Raw genomic sequence first — 17844 nt, 5'->3', positions numbered from 1 at the left:
TATAAGATGCCTATACTTAGAGGAGAGTAGACCCTCATCATTAGATAGTTTTTCTCTTCTTTCCATACTTTCATGGTTTTTGTTTTAATTTAAAGGGCTGTGTTCAAAAACAAAAATAAAACTTTAATACTTTTAGTTCAGGGCCCAGGGAGAGCCTTCCCAAAGTGCTGCCTTTGGTTAATTCTTTGTTTCCACTTGGGGCTTCCCTGGAAAAGCTAGTTTTAAACTATCTTGACTGCTGTGGCTTAGCCTAAATTACTGTAGCAATCTAATACTTAGAGTCACATTTGTGGGTCGGTATATAAATACTGCTTTCTGTTTGACCAAAATAGATATACATTTTGCTCAGTGGCAACTATTATTCTGTAATTTGTCCTCTTTTATTTCATCATCCTAGGAGACAAAGATAAGCTTCTATAGTGAACATTTCTTTCTAAATTTTGTCTCCTCAGTTCCTAACAATTTGTAGGCTATTATAATAATATAATAATGTAGCTAAGCCATGGGGATATAGACAAGAATTTTGATGTTACCTAGCTTTCTAATTCGGAGAAGGCAATGGCACCCCACTCCAGTTCTCTTGCCTGGAAAATCCCATGGACGGAGGAGCCTGGTAGGCTACAGTCCATGGGGCCGCTAAGAGTCGGGCACGACTGAGCAACTTCACTTTCACTTCTCACTTTCATGCACTGGAGAAGGAAATGGGAACCCACTCCAGTGTTTTTGCCTGGAGAATCCCAGGGACAGAGGAGCCTGGTGGGCTTCTGTCTATGGGATCGCACAGAGTCGGACACGACTGATGTGACTTAGCAGCAGCAGCTTTCTAATTAAATAGCATTGCCTTAGGAAGAATGACTGGTATTTTTTTAAATCTGGATACCTGGATTTGTTCCCTTTTATTTTTATGTAAGTAGCACTTTTTTAAAAGTTATTATTAGAGTATTCTATAATTCTTATTTTACTAGTCTCTTTTACTTTGTACATTTCTGGATTATGTTTTCCTGTATGACAGTTAGTTACTAAGTTACTTGAACTACGAAATGGAAAATTGCCAGAAGCAACATATTAGAGTGTATGAGTTGTGCTCATTTGATACCTCCATAGTAAGTTTCAGAGAAACTAGTTGGTGATAGCCCAGAAAGTGTCACTGACAGAGTATTCTAATTAAAATGGCTATATCCTCTCTTTTAACAAAAATGCAAGCTTTAGTGAATTAGAGACATAACAGAAACTTAAATTCTCTACATAGAAAGCTTTGACAGGATAGGTTTAAAAGAAAGCTTTGAAGGTTCTTTTCTCAAGTCTTAGCAAAAGGTGGAACGATCTTGAGCCTCCTTTTTCCCCAGAATGAGATACTCCTGATTTGTAGAAAACATTTCTTCAGCATGTGTGCCCAGAGGATAATGAGTAAAACAGTAATGAGATACGGTCATTGTTTTAAAGGCAACAAAAAGTTCTTAATTTTCTTAGCTTTCCATTAACTACGAAAGAGTCTTAGAAAGCTGTTAGTGATGAGAGCAGATTTCTAAAATAAGTGGTGAAAAGTATTTCTGTAAACCACAATGTCTACTTTTAAAATACTTTTATCCTAGGTATAATTCCTTCAGTTCACATACTGGTTAAGGATAAAATATATGACTAATTTGTGACCTAGGTAATATATTTTTGAGGAGTTGAGTAAAAACATCCCCTTAAAATATTCTAAACAAAAAGATGACTGAGATAATAAATTATTGAGCTTTTTATAATGTTCCTTATCTAACCAAAAGTTATGAAGTCTTTGCTTTTAATAGATTATATTTTTTTAAATGCTCAAGTGTTTTTCTGTCTTTAATGGATTAAAAGGTGAATGTAACTTACTAAGCAGAGTTGTTTATTTTTGCCTCTACTGTTAATGGGAGTGGAATGAGTGTAATGTTTTAAGCTTTGTTGGATAAAAAAAAATTTTAGAATTTCCTGAAAGTAGCCCTCCCCCTATCAAGCATCTTTCTATTGATCTAACCTGAAGGGAACCAAGTCACCCTTTACTTAACTTCTCAGACTTTGGTGAAACTCCTTTGTTTGAAGTGTCTAGAACGAAAACCTGGGTGGTGATTATTTGAACTGAAAAGCTAAAAACCAAAAAGCCCCCAAACAGGTAGTACCCCCCACACCTAGCAAAGCAATATAACTGTGATGTTGCTTTTTACAGCTGGACTACAAGCAACAACAAAACACTCTGGATTCCCTGTGAGGATGGATAATGCAGTGCCAATTGTCCCCCAGGCACCAGCTGCTCAGCCACTGCAGATACAGTCAGGGGTCCTCACGCAGGTAAGGGCCAGAGCAGCTTGGACACTCAGTAGTGCTGAAGTTCTCTGAAGCACTGTTGAGAATCAGATATTTGGTCCTAGAAAATGAAATCTGCTTTGACCATAAGATCTTTCTTGGTCATATTCAGTGGACTTAAAATGGAACATCTATAATGGAATGATATACTCATTCCTAATGCTATTGCAGCTCTGCCATTGTCTTCCTTAGACTTGGAGACTTAAATAGCCAGACTTTGAAAAATTGTCCCCTGAGTAAATTTAATTTTGTAGGATGAAGTTAATCTTTTATCTAGATGCTCTTAAAGTACAACATGTAACAACACTTGAATTCTAAAAGTAAAAAGTTTCCCTTTTGCTCTGTGTCCCCTTTACTCTTTGAGAATTTCATCATAGTTGAGAGGTTGGATCATATCAGGATATCTCTTCAAGTAATACATCCCTTCATTCCTTGTGTTTAACTAGGCTGTAGAAAGTTTTAAAACTTTATACCTGCCATGCAAAATGCAACTAAGGTGATCAAGAAACTCATGAAATATTCCTATAAACAACAGATACTGTATTTTAAATTCTGTATGTAAATGTTTGTGGTCCACGACATATAGCAAATCCTGAAATCCAAAACCCTCATTTTGTGAGCAGGAGGAAGAGAAAGTCTTAATACATGCTGTTAACTGAGTTTTTTAGTAACTCAGTTTCCTGATCCTCTGAATCTGGTCCAAGAAGGATTCCTATATATTTTTTTTGCTTTAGGCCATTGACATTTGACCTAGTTGGCCAATGCTGTGCGAAGTTGGAGGGGAAAGTTGTGTTTGGTACATGAATTTTAAGTGATGTGAAACTACTGCATTTTGTTGGTAGTAACTTGGGGGGGGATTGAAAACCCTTCTGAATCCAGATAACCTGCCTCGGTGTTTGTTTCACTCACCTGCCTAATCTACATTTCAGGGAAGCTGTACACCACTAATGGTAGCAACTCTTCACCCTCAAGTAGCCACCATCACACCGCAGTATGCGGTGCCCTTTACTCTGAGCTGCGCAGCCGGCCGGCCGGCGCTGGTTGAACAGACTGCCGCTGTACTGGTAATTCCCCTCACTTGATTGTGTTACTAACGGAGTTTCTTTGGTTTCTTTCTTATTTTTAATTTTTTCCTGTTTGTTTTTGTTCTGTTTTTTTTCTGGTTTTCTCATTTTTCAAAAAAGATTTTTTTAACTTAGTCTTTGCAGAGGGCATGGAAGCATGTGCCATCTTGTGGCTGTGTTCTTGCTACATCTTTAATGTCTCATTGTTTTCCTCCCTGACATTTGCTGAAGCACTCACTGTTTGACTCTGGTGTTCAGTGTGACTCTGAAAGAGTCAGATCCTTTGGTTCTTCTTTGCCAGCCTAATGTGATGAAAGCTCTTGGTGTAGCCTCAGAAGAGCTTCAGCACTGCCATCTGTTCTCTGCCCTATCTTTTATCTTCTGAACCTTAAGAATGAAGGAGGTGGCCTTTAGTTTGGCTCTGCTACAGGTACCTGGATGGCCAAAATTTGAACTCTTTGGCAAGTTAGCTTCCTTCCTTTACCTACTGTTTCAAGCTTCTAAACGTTTTGTGCATGTAGAAATGTTTAAGATTCTCTTAATTTATTCACCAGTTGGTATTAACTTTCCCTCCATGAACCTATGAAGATAACTCTTTGCCACTCATGATCATTGGCAGCTTATAGCTTTCATTTAAACATGTTCCCTTTAGAGCCTTTTTAGATCATATTTCATTTGTTGGTTGAAATCAAAAGTGAACTCATTTATAGGTAAATAAATGATTTTACGAATAGGTCTTTATACAAGGTGAAAATATGATTGAAAAACTTTAAGAATAATATCTTTGTTATCAAAAGTCATGGAGAAAAATTATTAAATACAGCATCAAATGTAGTAGTATGGGTCTTAGAAATTAGAAAACAAACAGAACTTTGAGGTATATTTCAACATTTGGAACACTAACAGTGATTTTTGGATGTGTTTTGGTTTTGGGGGGTGGTTAGAATTATTTATTTGACGTCCAGCATTTGTTATTTAAAAATTAAAATCAGATAAGCATTTGAAAACCTATTTGATACTGTTGAATCCTGATACTTCCCCATCTTTCAAAGTGGCTTTAAATTTCTTTTGTTGTTTCTCAAGGACTCATGTGAGTGAAAACACTTTTAGAATACATATTTTGGTTGCTGGGGTTTGTTTGGTTTCCAGTTTAAAAGTCTGTCACCGCCAAAATAATTCCATCATAAACATAAATGCTGAGTATAAGGGAGTCAGATAAATTTCCAGCTTGGAGTGATCCAAGCCACTGGTTTTAACTTGCACACCTATAGTTTTGAGGTTGGGAATGGTAGTTGACATTTCTCCTTTGCTGCTTCTCTTAAGTTTGCACTAGTCATTTGCTAAGCTTTGCATATTTTTGCTCTTCTTCTGTCAAAACAGTTCGTCGCTTGGAACGCCAGATTTCTGCCTCACGTTGAAATGTTACTTCTTGCTCTGTATTAAACTACATGCTTTGTCTTGTGCAGGTGTTGGCTTATGGAAAGACGCATGGTGTGACTTAACATACTTCTCTTATTTTCTGTTTTGTTTTGTTTTGAATTCTGCTTATGGTAGCAGACATGTTTGCAGTTTCTCTAATTTGAAGGCTTCTTGTTTGGAACCGGTATTTGTAACAAGTGGATCTGTTACTTGCAGAAATATTTTTAAAACAAGTGTGTTGATGGCCTTGCAGTTTGAAATTCAAGAAACAGAACAATATGTACTCAGACATTGTAGGTGATTGTACTGTAGAATTCAGGTTTAAAAAGCAGACTTTAAATCTGTTCCCTTTTTTTAAAGGAAATGCCACAGTTTTCATAAGAAGTACAGAAAACATATTTGTTGATATCTATTGCAAGTGGCATGGCTTGTTAAAAACTACAAATAATGTATTTTGTTTCAGTGATTAGTTTTTATGTCAAGTTATGTTCTTACAAATTACGCATATTTTAGGAAACTACTAAAAACAAAATATGGTACACTCCATCTATTTCTTAAATATTTTTTTATTGCCTTTAAAAAATTCTATCACATGACTATAAATAATGTTAGTTTTCTCTTGCTGGCATAAGCTTGTTTGCCAAAGGATTTTGGCCTTTGGTCATCCACATCTGGCTCCATTTTCCAAGTACTACACTTTTAAAAAGGAACAATTCTTCTCTTTGTTTTATGGGTCGAATTGACCTGATGTCTTTTATCTGATTGGCACTCACATTTTTAAATTCTTATTTTTAATCTCAAGGGAGTTGTCTTAATTCTTTCTAGGGACATTTTTAGACCCTTTGCAAAAATATTACTTCAGCATTTAACAGGAGCTTACCTCTTTACTCTGCAGTGCAGTAGAAACTCTTAACCACAGGGATCTGCCTTTCTTTAATACCCTGGTGGTCAGGTTATGGAGGTGGCTAAGAGAAAGCAATGCATTCTTTTTCCCTGTGTATGAGACTTGTAACCTTGAGCCCCTCTGACCTTCCTTTTTTAATCTCTGCAAGTTAACAATCTACAAGGAACTTCTTTTAAGATATGAATTTTTCTTTCATCTAAAAAAAAAACAAAAATAAAAAGCCAAGAATGAGTCAAGTCTGGATCTTTTTGTGTGTGTTTCCTTACAGCAGGCTTGGCCTGGAGGAACCCAACAAATTCTCCTGCCTTCCACTTGGCAACAGTTGCCTGGGGTAGCTCTACACAACTCTGTCCAGCCCACTGCAGTGATCCCAGAGGCCATGGGCAGCGGCCAGCAGCTCACAGACTGGAGGCAAGTGCCCTGTGTTCCTCTCTGGGAGATTTACAAGGGCAGATCCCTTAGGGAAGGGGCTCTTGAAGATTTGGTGAGACAGGAAGAAAATAAGGGAAAGATTTATCTCTGTGAAATCCTTGAAGAAAAGAATCCATATCAGGCTAGGAGATGGAGTTACAAGAAAACTTCGAATACAGGGAAACAATAGGTTCTAAGTTCAGGAATTGATTTCTTCAGATTTAAAGGAAGTCTTCTACAATTAGAAACCATACAGTGAAAGCCCCCAAAGCTTTATAATCCAGATGCCCAGCCTTAAATAAAAAATATTTATTTGGTTGTTTTCATTGCTTTTTGTACCTATGTGGTCCTAATTTCTGAGCGTTTTCGGCATTCACGCTTCTCTTTCTGTTGATACAGGAATGCCCACTCTCATGGCAACCAGTACAGCACTATCATGCAGCAGCCATCCTTGCTGACGAACCACGTGACATTGGCCACTGCTCAGCCCCTTAATGTTGGCGTTGCCCATGTTGTCAGACAACAACAATCCAGTTCCCTTCCTTCAAAGAAGAATAAACAGTCTGCTCCAGTCTCTTCTAAGTAAGTCTCTGTTAGGGCTGATAGTTAAACTGCCAGTTTGAGAGAGATGTTGCCTGGCATTTAGAGTGTGGAGTATAGACACTTTTGGTATGAAGCAGCAAGAAGCTGCCAAATTGAAAAGAGCTAACCTTTGGGCATGCACACAGAACAGAGGTGTCCTGGTTACACTAATCATTTCTTTCTGCTGCTACTTTGAATCCAGCCTGATTTTGGCTGATGTTTTATTTTTTTGCCCACTTTACACAGTGAAATTTAACCACAGGGTAAAAAGGCATACAAAAATAAAATCTGTATTCTAATTTTGGTGTTCTTGCCCCTGGAAACTCTGGCTAGAGCAGTTAGTTTATAACTTTTATAGTTAAATATATTGGCTTAATGATTTGGTAAAAAGAAATCAAAGAGTTCTGGGGGTAAGTTATCTATTATAGTTTGGGGGACCAAGCCTGAATGAGCTTTCTTATGACTTGTTGTTGCAGGTCCTCTCTGGATGTTCTGCCGTCTCAAGTCTACTCTCTGGTTGGGAGCAGCCCCCTCCGTACTACATCTTCTTATAATTCCCTAGTTCCTGTTCAGGATCAGCATCAGCCAATCATCATTCCAGATACTCCCAGCCCTGCTGTGAGTGTCATCACCATCCGCAGCGACACTGATGAGGAAGAGGACAACAAATACAAACCCAATAGGTAAGACAGGTGAAAGTTTCCCTGGCTCTGTGGCTCCTACTCTTGGTCTTAGTCTATTGGCTTCAGAATAGTGGCTGTGAAAGGAATGACTGAAAAGGGCTATTTTGGAAGCATGGCCTTTTGTGAGTGGGCCAGAACACTGAAGTTTCCATCACTGAACATTGTCAGGTTTTCTTTAATATTACTTACGTTCATCAGTTAAGTCATTCGTTCAGATACATTTGATGGTTACTCAGGCTACTCTGGCTTAGAATGCACATTATATACTATAGACATGATCCCCTGCTTTTAAGGAACTTCAGAGTCTGAAAACAGATACTGTAACAGAAGCATATAAACAACAGTTGATTGGAACAAGTTGGAAGATATGAGATTATTTGAAATTCATGTAGTTTTTTATGTAAACAGACCTCGTTGGAAGAGGTAGAGTTTAAGTAGGGCTGCCTTCTTTCCCCCTACTGCTACATGATCATTCAGCTTAAGAATTTAAGTACCAGATTGTTTCCTTTTATCCCAACACCTTAATCCAAGTTTAATTGAGCAGTGAACTAAGAGAGAGTGGATACATTCAAGGACTGTGATACACACCTCTCTTGGTCTGAGCATAAAGTTGCCTTGATTGTTCTGTGTTCTTTTTCATTGGGTTTTTGGTGTTTGGCATATAGAAGAGGTGATAACTAAGTTTTGAGAGTGGTCATTGAACTGATTTGGGGAAGAAAAAAGTAAATTTTCCACTGAGGAACATAGTAATGACAAAAATTATATAACCAGCAGGATTGCTTTGACTGGAACAAAGCCTATTTAAAATTAAGGAAAAAGTAAAAGTAGTAAGGTAGGGATCAGTTTGTGAAGAAACTTTTTTAAAAAACACCTATAATGAAAAGTTTAGTTAGATACAGTAAGGAACTGCTTATAGTCTAGCTGTTGCTGCTGCTGCTAAGTTGCTTCAGTCGTGTCTGACTCTGTGACCCCATAGACAGCAGCCCACCAGGCTCCCCCGTCCCTGGAATTCTCCAGGCAAGAACACTGGAGTGGGTTGCCATTCCTTCTCCAGTGCATGAAAGTGCAGTCACTCAGTCGTGTCCGACTCTTAGCGATCCCATGGACTGGAGCCTACCATGCGCCTCCGTCCATGGATTTTCCAGGCAAGGGTATCGGAGTGGGGTGCCACTGCCTTCTCTGTATAGTCTAGCAGGGTGATATGAAAAAAGGTGGTGTTTGAAAGAATACTGTTGAAATTACTGTGAATAGGAATGGCTACGAGGCAACATAGAATAGTTGTTAAAAGTGTGTACTTTGGAGTCATTCTGTCCTGAGTCTGAATCCTGTCTTCACCACGTACCACTTGCATGACTGCAGTCAAGTTTCTTAATCTCCCTCTGCCTCAGTTTCCTTCTCTGCAAAACGCGGATCGAGTACCTGCTTCATGGAAGTGTTGTGAGGATTCAATGAAATACATGTAGAGTGTAAGAATAGTGCTTGACGCATAAAAAGTATTCAGAAATTTGTTGCCACTACTGTTAATTATTACTATCACAATGATTATCATCATTGCTGTTACAAGAGGACTAGAGACTAGCAAAGAAACATTGCTGTAAGAAGGTTGAATTTTCATGTATTTTTCTTCTCCTCAGCTCTGGCCTGAAGGCAAGGTCTAATGTCATCAGTTACGTCACTGTCAATGATTCTCCAGACTCTGACTCTTCCTTGAGCAGTCCGTACTCCACTGAGACCCTGAGTGCTCTCCGGGGCAATAGTGGGTCCCTTCCAGAGGGGCCTGGCAGAGTCGTGGGAGATGGCCCTGGCACCCGCACCATCATTGTACCTCCACTGAAAACTCAGCTTGGTGACTGCACTGTAGCAACCCAGGCCTCAGGTGAGTATTGTCATAGCTGGAACTGAATTCTCCTTTAATGTGTGTTCCTTAGTACACACATCCCTGTTCGGTCCCTGGGTCAGGAAGATCCCCTGGAGAGGCAAATGGCAACCCACTCCAGTATTCTGCCTGGGAAATCCCAGGGACAGAAGTCCATAGGGTTGCAAAGAGACGGACACGACTGAGCAACTAAACAACAGCAGCAGCTTGTGCCAGTGGTACAGACTAGCGGTACAGAGTTTCCTAAAACTTACCTAATTCAGGAATCAGTTCCTTGTAATGGGAGATTATTTTTTGCCATCAGTTTTTATCTCCTTGTGTTCATTTTGCTTGGATTAATATAAAAATGAGCTTGGAGTCTCAGAAATGTACTCACCGTTGATGGAAGAAGGTAGATAAGACATATGTTATGGGAGGCATGGAGAATTCGCAGGCAGGTTTTTTTTTTTTGCCACAGGTGATTCAAATTTGACAGTCCACAAATAGGGTAATATTGAATACTGATAATATTAAAAATGATTACAAAAGCTGTTTTGGAAAGCAGTAGGTATTTTAGATCTTTTCTTACCCAATGGCATAGCAGTGATGCTTTTATGGGTTGTATTATCAACCGAATTACCTCCATCTTTTTTTGTTCTGTGAGATGCTGGGGTTAGGCTTCCTGGTTTAGTTATTGGGTAATGAAATGCAAACTGTAATAATAAACCCCAGTTTTCCTGGCTTAACATGATAGAAATTTTCTCCTTACTCACATGAGTTCCCAGTGCTCCTGGTTGGTAGGCCTGCAGTAAGTTAGGGATCAGAGCCTTGGAATCCTCAGTATCCAGTCAGAAGGAAGTATGGAGCGGGCACACACAGTTGTAACTTCTTTAGCCCCAGAAATAGTGAAAACTCATCACATGGCCCCACCTAGAAGCGAGGGGGCCCAGAAAATATAGTCCTTGTCGACGCAGCTCTTTTTCAGTGGCAACTTTATAATCTCTTTATAGAGAGGCCTGTGAATTTTTGGCATCAATATAGCCATCCCTTCCATACTTCTATAACTTAGTATTTTACTGTGAATTATAATACTACCAGAGACATAAGCAGGGTTCTAGTTTGAGGGTGACATGTGGCTCTTCTCCTCAGAAGTAGCTGTCCACTGCAGACAAGGCAAACCTTTCTGATGCCAAGCTGTGTTAAGTTGCTTCAGTCATGTCTGACTCTGCAACCCTATGGGCTATAGCCCACGAGGCTCCTCTGTCCTTGGAATTCTCCAGGCAAGAAGACTGGAGTGGGTTGCCATTCCCTCTTCCAAGGGATCTTTCCGATCCAGGGATCGAACCCAGGACTCCTGCATTGGCAGGCGTATTCTTTACCACTAAGCCACTGGAAAATCCCTGAGCAGCATTACTAGGAGCTCTGTCCTGTACTGGGTCCAAAGTAAATAGGATGCTCCGCCAGTCACTGAATATATGCTCCAGTTTTCCTCATGAGGCCACAGAAGGAAGCAAAATTTTGAAAACTGATCATGCTTATATTCAGCTGTAGTTTCTTCGAATTTCAAGAGACAGTGAATGCCCAACAAGATACAATCTTGTCTTCCTTTAAACCCCTTTGACACCTTAATGTTCCGAAGTATTACCAGTATCTTACTCAGTTTCACATTGTCATTTCTCTTCTTGTTTAATTCCTTCATACATAAAACCCTAGGCTTCTTGGGAGCAGGGTCTGTTCTTACTTGCGTTTATATTTCTAATAGTACCTTAACACTTTACTGGGGATCAGATACCATTTACTGAAGTGACCCTTCTGAAGACCCTCTTGGAGCTCTGTAGGAGGACAAAAAGAGATAATATAGTTTTTGTTCCTCTGGTGTAAATATAATTGAGGAGATAAGATACACATGCAACCTTAACTCTTGCAAACTTCATATAGACATGGACTGATTAATGTGGTGCCATGTGAGGTTTAGCTCAGTGATACTGAGCCCATGTCCGCTCATAACTAAGGCCTAGCTGACCCTTTTTTTAGGTCTCCTGAGCAGTAAGACCAAGCCAGTGGCTTCAGTGAGTGGGCAGTCATCTGGATGCTGTATCACCCCCACAGGGTACCGAGCTCAACGCGGGGGGACCAGTGCAGCGCAGCCACTCAACCTTAGCCAGGTAAGCTAGGGGCTTACCCTTAGCAGCTAGGGGCTGCTGCTTTCTGTTTGGGATCCCCCCTATTGTTGCTTTCTGGAGAAACCTGCTTCTGGCTGGATTGCTGAATAAAGCCAAATGAAGCACCTTTTGTGTTAAACAGCTTGGTGTTCCATGGCCCGCATCGTATCTGCATGTGCTGTGTCTCTTTATTCCCTCCATGAGTGTGTTCAGAGTATACGATCCAGGTTTTCCATCAGACCTTCCGAGTCTGTCCTGGGTAATTAGAGAAATGTCTGGAATTTAGAAAGCACCAAGGATGCTTTAGTCCATGCCTAGTTCCGCACTACCACCAGCGTTGAGACCAGATTCTCTTCTTTTATCTCCTGGGTCATAAATAACTTGAGCCTCATACTGTTTACTTGAAGCAAGGGACAGTGAAAAGCTGTCTGTACACTTAATCTACTGGTTCTAGTCTTACATGTTGCTTGAGTCTGGATTTCGGGCTCTTCTCCCCGCATCTGATCTTCTGATGGGTGGGGAGGGTCCCTACTCTATTTGTGTTCACTTTTTCCTCAGCTAAAATTATGGTGCTTGTATGGAAGCTATTAGCAGTGAGAAAGTGTAACTGTGAGGGTGTAACTGTGGGTTTGTGTACACGTGTGTGTGTGTGTGAGAGAGAGAGCACATACAAGTGCAGATGTGCGTTCGAGTTAGTGCATGTGTTTTAGGCACCACAATTCAAGAGGGATGCGAAGAACTTAGAGGAGAACAAAAGAAACAATGGCAAGGAAGAGAGGGTAGGGAAGATTCAAAGTCACTGACGCCAGAATAGGGTGAGTTGAGTCGACAGTTGCTCACTCGTAGGAGTGGGTAACCCCTGTGAACTCTTGATTTCCCCCTTTTCTCTGTCATACTGGAGAACAAACTGCTGCTGTTTGGGCTGGGTTAGGATCTGTTCTGCCAGGAGGCAGAGGGATGGATGGCCGCCTTCTGACAGCATTGCCAGTCTGGGAGATCTGTGCCCTGGCAGCCCAGAAGCAGTTTACTTTAGAACCTCAACTCTCAAAATTGGCCATTAGTGACCTCAAGATTCCTCACTCCCTTCTTCCTCCTTCCAGAACCAGCAGTCATCATCAGCTCCAACCTCGCAGGAGAGAAGCAGCAACCCTGCCCCCCGCAGGCAGCAGGCATTTGTGGCCCCGCTCTCCCAAGCCCCCTACGCCTTCCAGCATGGCAGCCCACTACACTCGACGGGGCACCCCCACCTGGCCCCAGCCCCTGCTCACCTGCCGAGCCAGCCTCATCTGTATACGTATGCTGCCCCCACCTCTGCGGCTGCATTGGGCTCCACCACCTCCATTGCTCATCTCTTCTCCCCCCAGGGCTCCTCAAGGCACGCTGCAGCCTATGCCACCCATCCGAGCACTCTGGTGCACCAGGTCCCTGTCAGTGTTGGGCCCAGTCTCCTCACTTCTGCCAGCGTGGCCCCTGCTCAGTACCAACACCAGTTTGCCACCCAGTCTTACATTGGGTCTTCCCGAGGCTCGACCATTTACACTGGATACCCACTGAGTCCTACCAAGATCAGCCAGTATTCTTACTTGTAGTTGGTGAGCATAAGGGAGGGGAGGGGGCAGAGTTCTTAATGGGCTGTCATGAGCCCCTCCCTTACCCTCTCCTGAAACTCCTTAGCCAGCAATTTGCTCCACAGGGGCCCACTGAAGCAGAAGGCTTTTCTCTGGGGAACCTGTCTCAGTATTGACTGCATTGTTGTAGTCTCCCAAAGTCTGCCCTGTTTTTTAATTCTTTATTTTTGTGACAGCATTTTTGGTATTTGGAAGAGTTCAGATGCCCATCGTCTGCAGTTACCAAGGAAGAGAGATCATTCTGAAGTTACCTTTGAAAAATATTTTCCCTCTCTGACTTGATTTCTATAAATGCTTTTAAAAACAAGTGAAGTATCTTTTTATTTAACTTTATTTTATTGTAATTCCTGGTCAGAGGAAAAACGGTGATAGGAGGACTTGGTAACAAGTAAGGAAAGGAAAACCATTACTTTCTGCTTGTTTAAAAACCAAGACTTAATTGCTTCTCTTAAGAGCAGCTTGCACAAGTCTGTATTTTACTGTCTCGCATTTCTCAGAATTTTACCTTTGCTAATGGGACATTTAAGCTTACGGTGTTTTAGTTTTGTTTCATGTCATGTTATATTTAGTGGGAAATTTTTATTTTTGCAAAACTGGTTACATACTACTCTGTGTTACTATTGGGATTCTCTCAGTTGCTCCTGTGTTTATTATAAAGTAGTGTTAAAAAGGCAGCTCACCATTTGCTGGTAACTTAGTGTGAGAGAATCCATACCTACCATGAAAGCACCGGGTGTTCTTTTTAAATGAAGCCCTGTGCATTCTTTTTAAATTATTTAAAAAAAAGTCTTTCTCTGATTCAGCTTCAATTTTATTCTTGGAAAAGCCATTAAGGTGGTTATTATTGTATGGTGGTGGTGGTTTTATTATATGCAAGCTCTCTTTGTATTATGTGATACTGGCATTGATGAGCTTTGCCTGAAGATTAGTATGAATTTTCAATAATACACCTCTTTCTCTCTTTGCCTCATCTCTCCCTTTGTTCTATGTGATTTATTTGGGGAGAAAGCTAAAGGATCTGAAATCAGATAAGAACGTTGTGTATAGCTTTTATACTTAAAAGTAGCTTTCTTTGTATGCCAGCAGCAAATTGAATGCTCTCTTACTAAGACTTATATAATAAGTGCATGTAGGAATTGCAAAAAATATTTTAAAAATTTATTACTGAATTTAAAAATATTTTAGAAGTTTTGTAATGGTGGTGTTTTAATATTTTGCATAATTAAATATGTACATACTGATTAGAAGACTATAACAAGCAATTTTTCCTGCTAACCCAAAATGTTATTTGTAATCAAATGTGTAGTGATTACACTTGAATTGTGTATTTAGTGTGTATCTGATCCTCCAGTGTTACCCCGGAGATAAAATTGATGTCTCCATTGTATTTAAACCAAATGAACTGATACTTGTTGGAATGTATGTGAACTAATTGCGATTATAATAGAGCATATTACTGTAGTGCTGAGTGAGCAGGGGCATTGCCTGCAAGGAGAGGAGACCCTTGGAATTGTTTTGCACAGGTGTGTCTGGTGAGGAGTTGTTCAGTGTGTGTCTCTTCCTTCCCTTTCTCCTCCTTCCCTTATTGTAGTGCCTTATATGATAATGTAGTGGTTCATAGAGTTTACAGTGAGCTTGCCTTAGGACGGACCAGCAAGCCCCCGTGGACCCAAAGCTGTTCACCGGGATTTATCAGAACAGGATTAGTAGCTGTGTTGTGTATATGCATTATTCTCAGTTTCCCTGCCGACATTGGACAACAAAAACAGTAGCTTCTCTCTTTTACCACCACCTCTACCCCTTTCTGTTTTGGATTCTCAGCTGTGTTCTCACAGAAGCATTTTCCCTATGTGGCTCTCTCACTGTGCATTGCTACCTTGCTTCTGTGAGAATTTAGGAAGCAGGTGAGAGGAGTCAAGTCAATATTAAATATGCATCCCCCCCCCCCATTTTTTTAAGTATGTGCAATCACTTTTAGATGATTGATTTTTTCCTTTTCCCATGTGGCAGTCCTTCCTGCGAATAGTCAACATTCCTAGTAAAATATTTGCTTGTTGAAAAAAACATGTAACAGATGTGTTTATACCAAAGAGCCTGTTGTATTGCTTACCATGTCCCCAATACTATGAGGAGGAGTTTTGTGATGCCGCTGGTGACAGGGAACTCACAGAAAGGCTTCTTAACCGGTGAAGAATATAAAGAAGGAACCAAAGCCTGTTGAGTCATTGGACTTCTGAGGTTTCTTTTTAACAACTTCTGTATTCTTGGGGCCCTTCAAACTGTGAAATTGTCCTTGTACTCTCAGCTCCTGCACGGATCTGGGTCAAGAAGAGGGTACTGGGGATGGCAAAGTTCCTGCCCGTAAAGATTTGAGGGAAGAAGGTTAACCCTAAGACGTGGATGTGTTCCATCTGAACTGAAGGTTATAGATTTGAGGGATATGTCTAGGACTGGTTCTTTGTAGAGATGGTGTCAAGGAGGTGCAGGATGGAGATGGGAGACTTCATGGGACCTGGTCAGCAAGCTCTGTACCAGGTTGAACACCGAGGAGCTGTCAAGGTATTTGGAATTTCTTCATTGGAAGGAGGAAGGGCTTTCAGGATGGGGCAGATAGTCAGAACAGCCTACCAGGAACATGATGTTTTTCTACTTTCTTTTCATCATTATATTGAGTTCTGTTCTCAGCACTGTATTGGTCAAGATACCCAAGCAGTTTGTACAGTTTCTGTCACTAGTATTATACAGTTTTTTGTGTCAGCGTGGGTGATCTTTGTGTAAAACTCTTTTTGCCAAACATTCTCATTTTCTTTCTCAAAGGCAGATCTATGGAAACTTTTTTTGTTCCTTATCTTTCCTCTACAAGGGATAAGATTTGTTGTTTTTGTAAGAAATGAGATGCAGGGGGGCGGGGGGACACAAAACACGCCACTCCCGTGCCCCCCCCGCCCCGACCCCCCCGCCTTCAGTCTGGTAAATGGATACCACTTAAGATAGGAGTCTTCATGGGGAGAAGACAATAATACCCAGAGCTTATATTGTTACCATAGTCACCTTACTAGCAGTGTGTGGCTTTAAGAATTTTAGAGATCTTCAGTTTTAATTTTGCAAATTGGCGTTTCAGATTTACCAAGATGGAAATTCATCTGTGTCTGCTGAATGCGTATGTGCTCAATGTGGCTTAGATTCTGTCTCTGGGGCTTAACATTGCTAGCCCTGACAGGGTGAGGGAAGCCCCGTGAATAAAGTGAGCAGCTGGCCCAGGTCACAGAGGCCTGACCTCAGACCGGCTTAAGGCTTTAAGTCCTCTCAGAGCTTGTATTTCCAGCTTCCCCACTTCAGGGGTGAGGGAGAAAGTGGGAAGGTGCAGCCACTCTGGGCTCATCAGGACACTTGATCGCTCCAGAGTTGGTCAGTGCTCAGCTAAAACCTCAGCCCCAGGAAGGAGAACGCCATTTAAACCGTTCTGGCCATCCATCGCCCTCCACTGGAGGGGCTAGCTCGACTGCCCTTAGCCAGGCAAGTGCAGTAATGTGTGTTCTATTCAGCATTATTACGCAGAAACCCACTGGTTAGGATGGTTTGTTTTAGGATAGGAAATGAAATTGCCTCTCAGTGACAGGAATGACCCAAGCCTGCTTCCTATTTCGATTCTGTTTTAAACTGATGGATGGTGCAGCATGTCTACATGGTTGTTTGTTGCTAAACTTTATATAATGTGTGGTTTTGATTCAGCTTGAAAAATAATCTCACTACATGTAGCAGTACATTTTATGTACATTATATGTAACGTTAGTATTTCTGCTTTGAATCCTTGATATTGCAATGGAATTCCAACTTTATTAAATGTATTTGATATGCTAGTTATTGTGTGTGATTTAAACTTTTTTTGCTTTCTCCCTTTTCTGGTTGTGCGCTTTCTTTTACAACAAGCCTTTAGAAACAGTTTCTGAGAATTACTGAGCTATGTTTGTAACGCAGATGTACTTAGGGAGTATGTAAAATAATCATTTTAACAAAAAAAATAGATATTTAAAATTTAATACTAACTACGGGAAAAGGGTCCATTGTGTAAAACATAGTTTATCTTTGGATTCAATGTTTGTCTTTGGTTTTACAAAGTAGCTTGTATTTTCAGTATTTTCTACATAATATGGTAAAATGTAGAGCAATTGCAATGCATCAATAAAATGGGTAAATTTTCTGATTCATGTGACTGGTTTTGACTTGTGTTACAAGGGTGCAAAGAGGATCGACAATGGCCTCTTTGGAGTGGCTGAATACGTTGCATCTGAAGACTGGTAGAATGTTAGAGACAAGTTCCTTCTTCATACAAATCTTCATACAAATCCACAGGAGAAATGGCTAGGGCCTGATAGGGGACACTTCCCCAGAATGGAGTGTCCAGGGCCCTAACTTAAGAGCATCTGGATCTAGCCCTTTGGAAAAGGCAGAAACTTCTGACATTCATTAATGAAACTGCTTCCTAGCATGTTCCACCAAACATTTAAAGTACCAAAATGAAAATAAGAATAACCACAAGATGATGCTATTTTCCCCTCCTTTCAAGCTGTACGGTTAGAAGACTAGTTTTTGTTTGTCTGTTTTTTAGAGGAGAATTTCTGATCAGATTTCTCATGATTAAAATCCTGATTTGTCTAGAGTCATCACCATGGGTCTCTGAATACATGCTATGTTCATTTGACTTCTTTTGACGTATGTGTTTCAAGACAAGTCTATCTTACAGTGGCCATTAATTCATTTGGGGCTCCTGCAGTCATAGTTGGAAAACAGAAATGAAAAAACAGAAA

At 40.6% G+C, this 17844-nt stretch overlaps 1 protein-coding gene across 4 annotated transcripts in view; it reads left to right on the top strand.

Moving 5' to 3' along the window:
• Positions 1–17244, top strand: part of HIPK1 (homeodomain interacting protein kinase 1) — a 53847-nt gene extending 36603 nt beyond the window's left edge. For 2 of the 4 annotated variants that reach the window (XM_027536060.1, XM_027536047.1), the window contains exons 9-16: positions 2192–2313; positions 3258–3392; positions 5984–6126; positions 6526–6708; positions 7185–7391; positions 9026–9267; positions 11281–11411; positions 12509–17244. In XM_027536060.1, coding sequence (XP_027391861.1) covers positions 2192–2313; positions 3258–3392; positions 5984–6126; positions 6526–6708; positions 7185–7391; positions 9026–9267; positions 11281–11411; positions 12509–12997 — 1652 coding nt within the window. In that variant the 3' untranslated portion in view covers positions 12998–17244. Of the gene's footprint in view, positions 1–2191; positions 2314–3257; positions 3393–5983; positions 6127–6525; positions 6709–7184; positions 7392–9025; positions 9268–11280; positions 11412–12118; positions 12224–12508 lie in introns of all 4 variants that reach the window. The other 2 variants (XM_027536069.1, XM_027536053.1) reach the window with 2 other exon arrangements.
• The last annotated feature ends 600 nt before the right edge of the window (positions 17245–17844 follow it).

Source organism: Bos indicus x Bos taurus, chromosome 3 (assembly GCF_003369695.1).
Source record: "Bos indicus x Bos taurus breed Angus x Brahman F1 hybrid chromosome 3, Bos_hybrid_MaternalHap_v2.0, whole genome shotgun sequence".
Taxonomy (NCBI): Eukaryota; Metazoa; Chordata; class Mammalia; order Artiodactyla; family Bovidae; genus Bos; species Bos indicus x Bos taurus.
The sequence above is the reverse complement of the archived record's forward strand: the minus strand, read 5'-3'. Positions and strand labels throughout refer to the sequence as shown.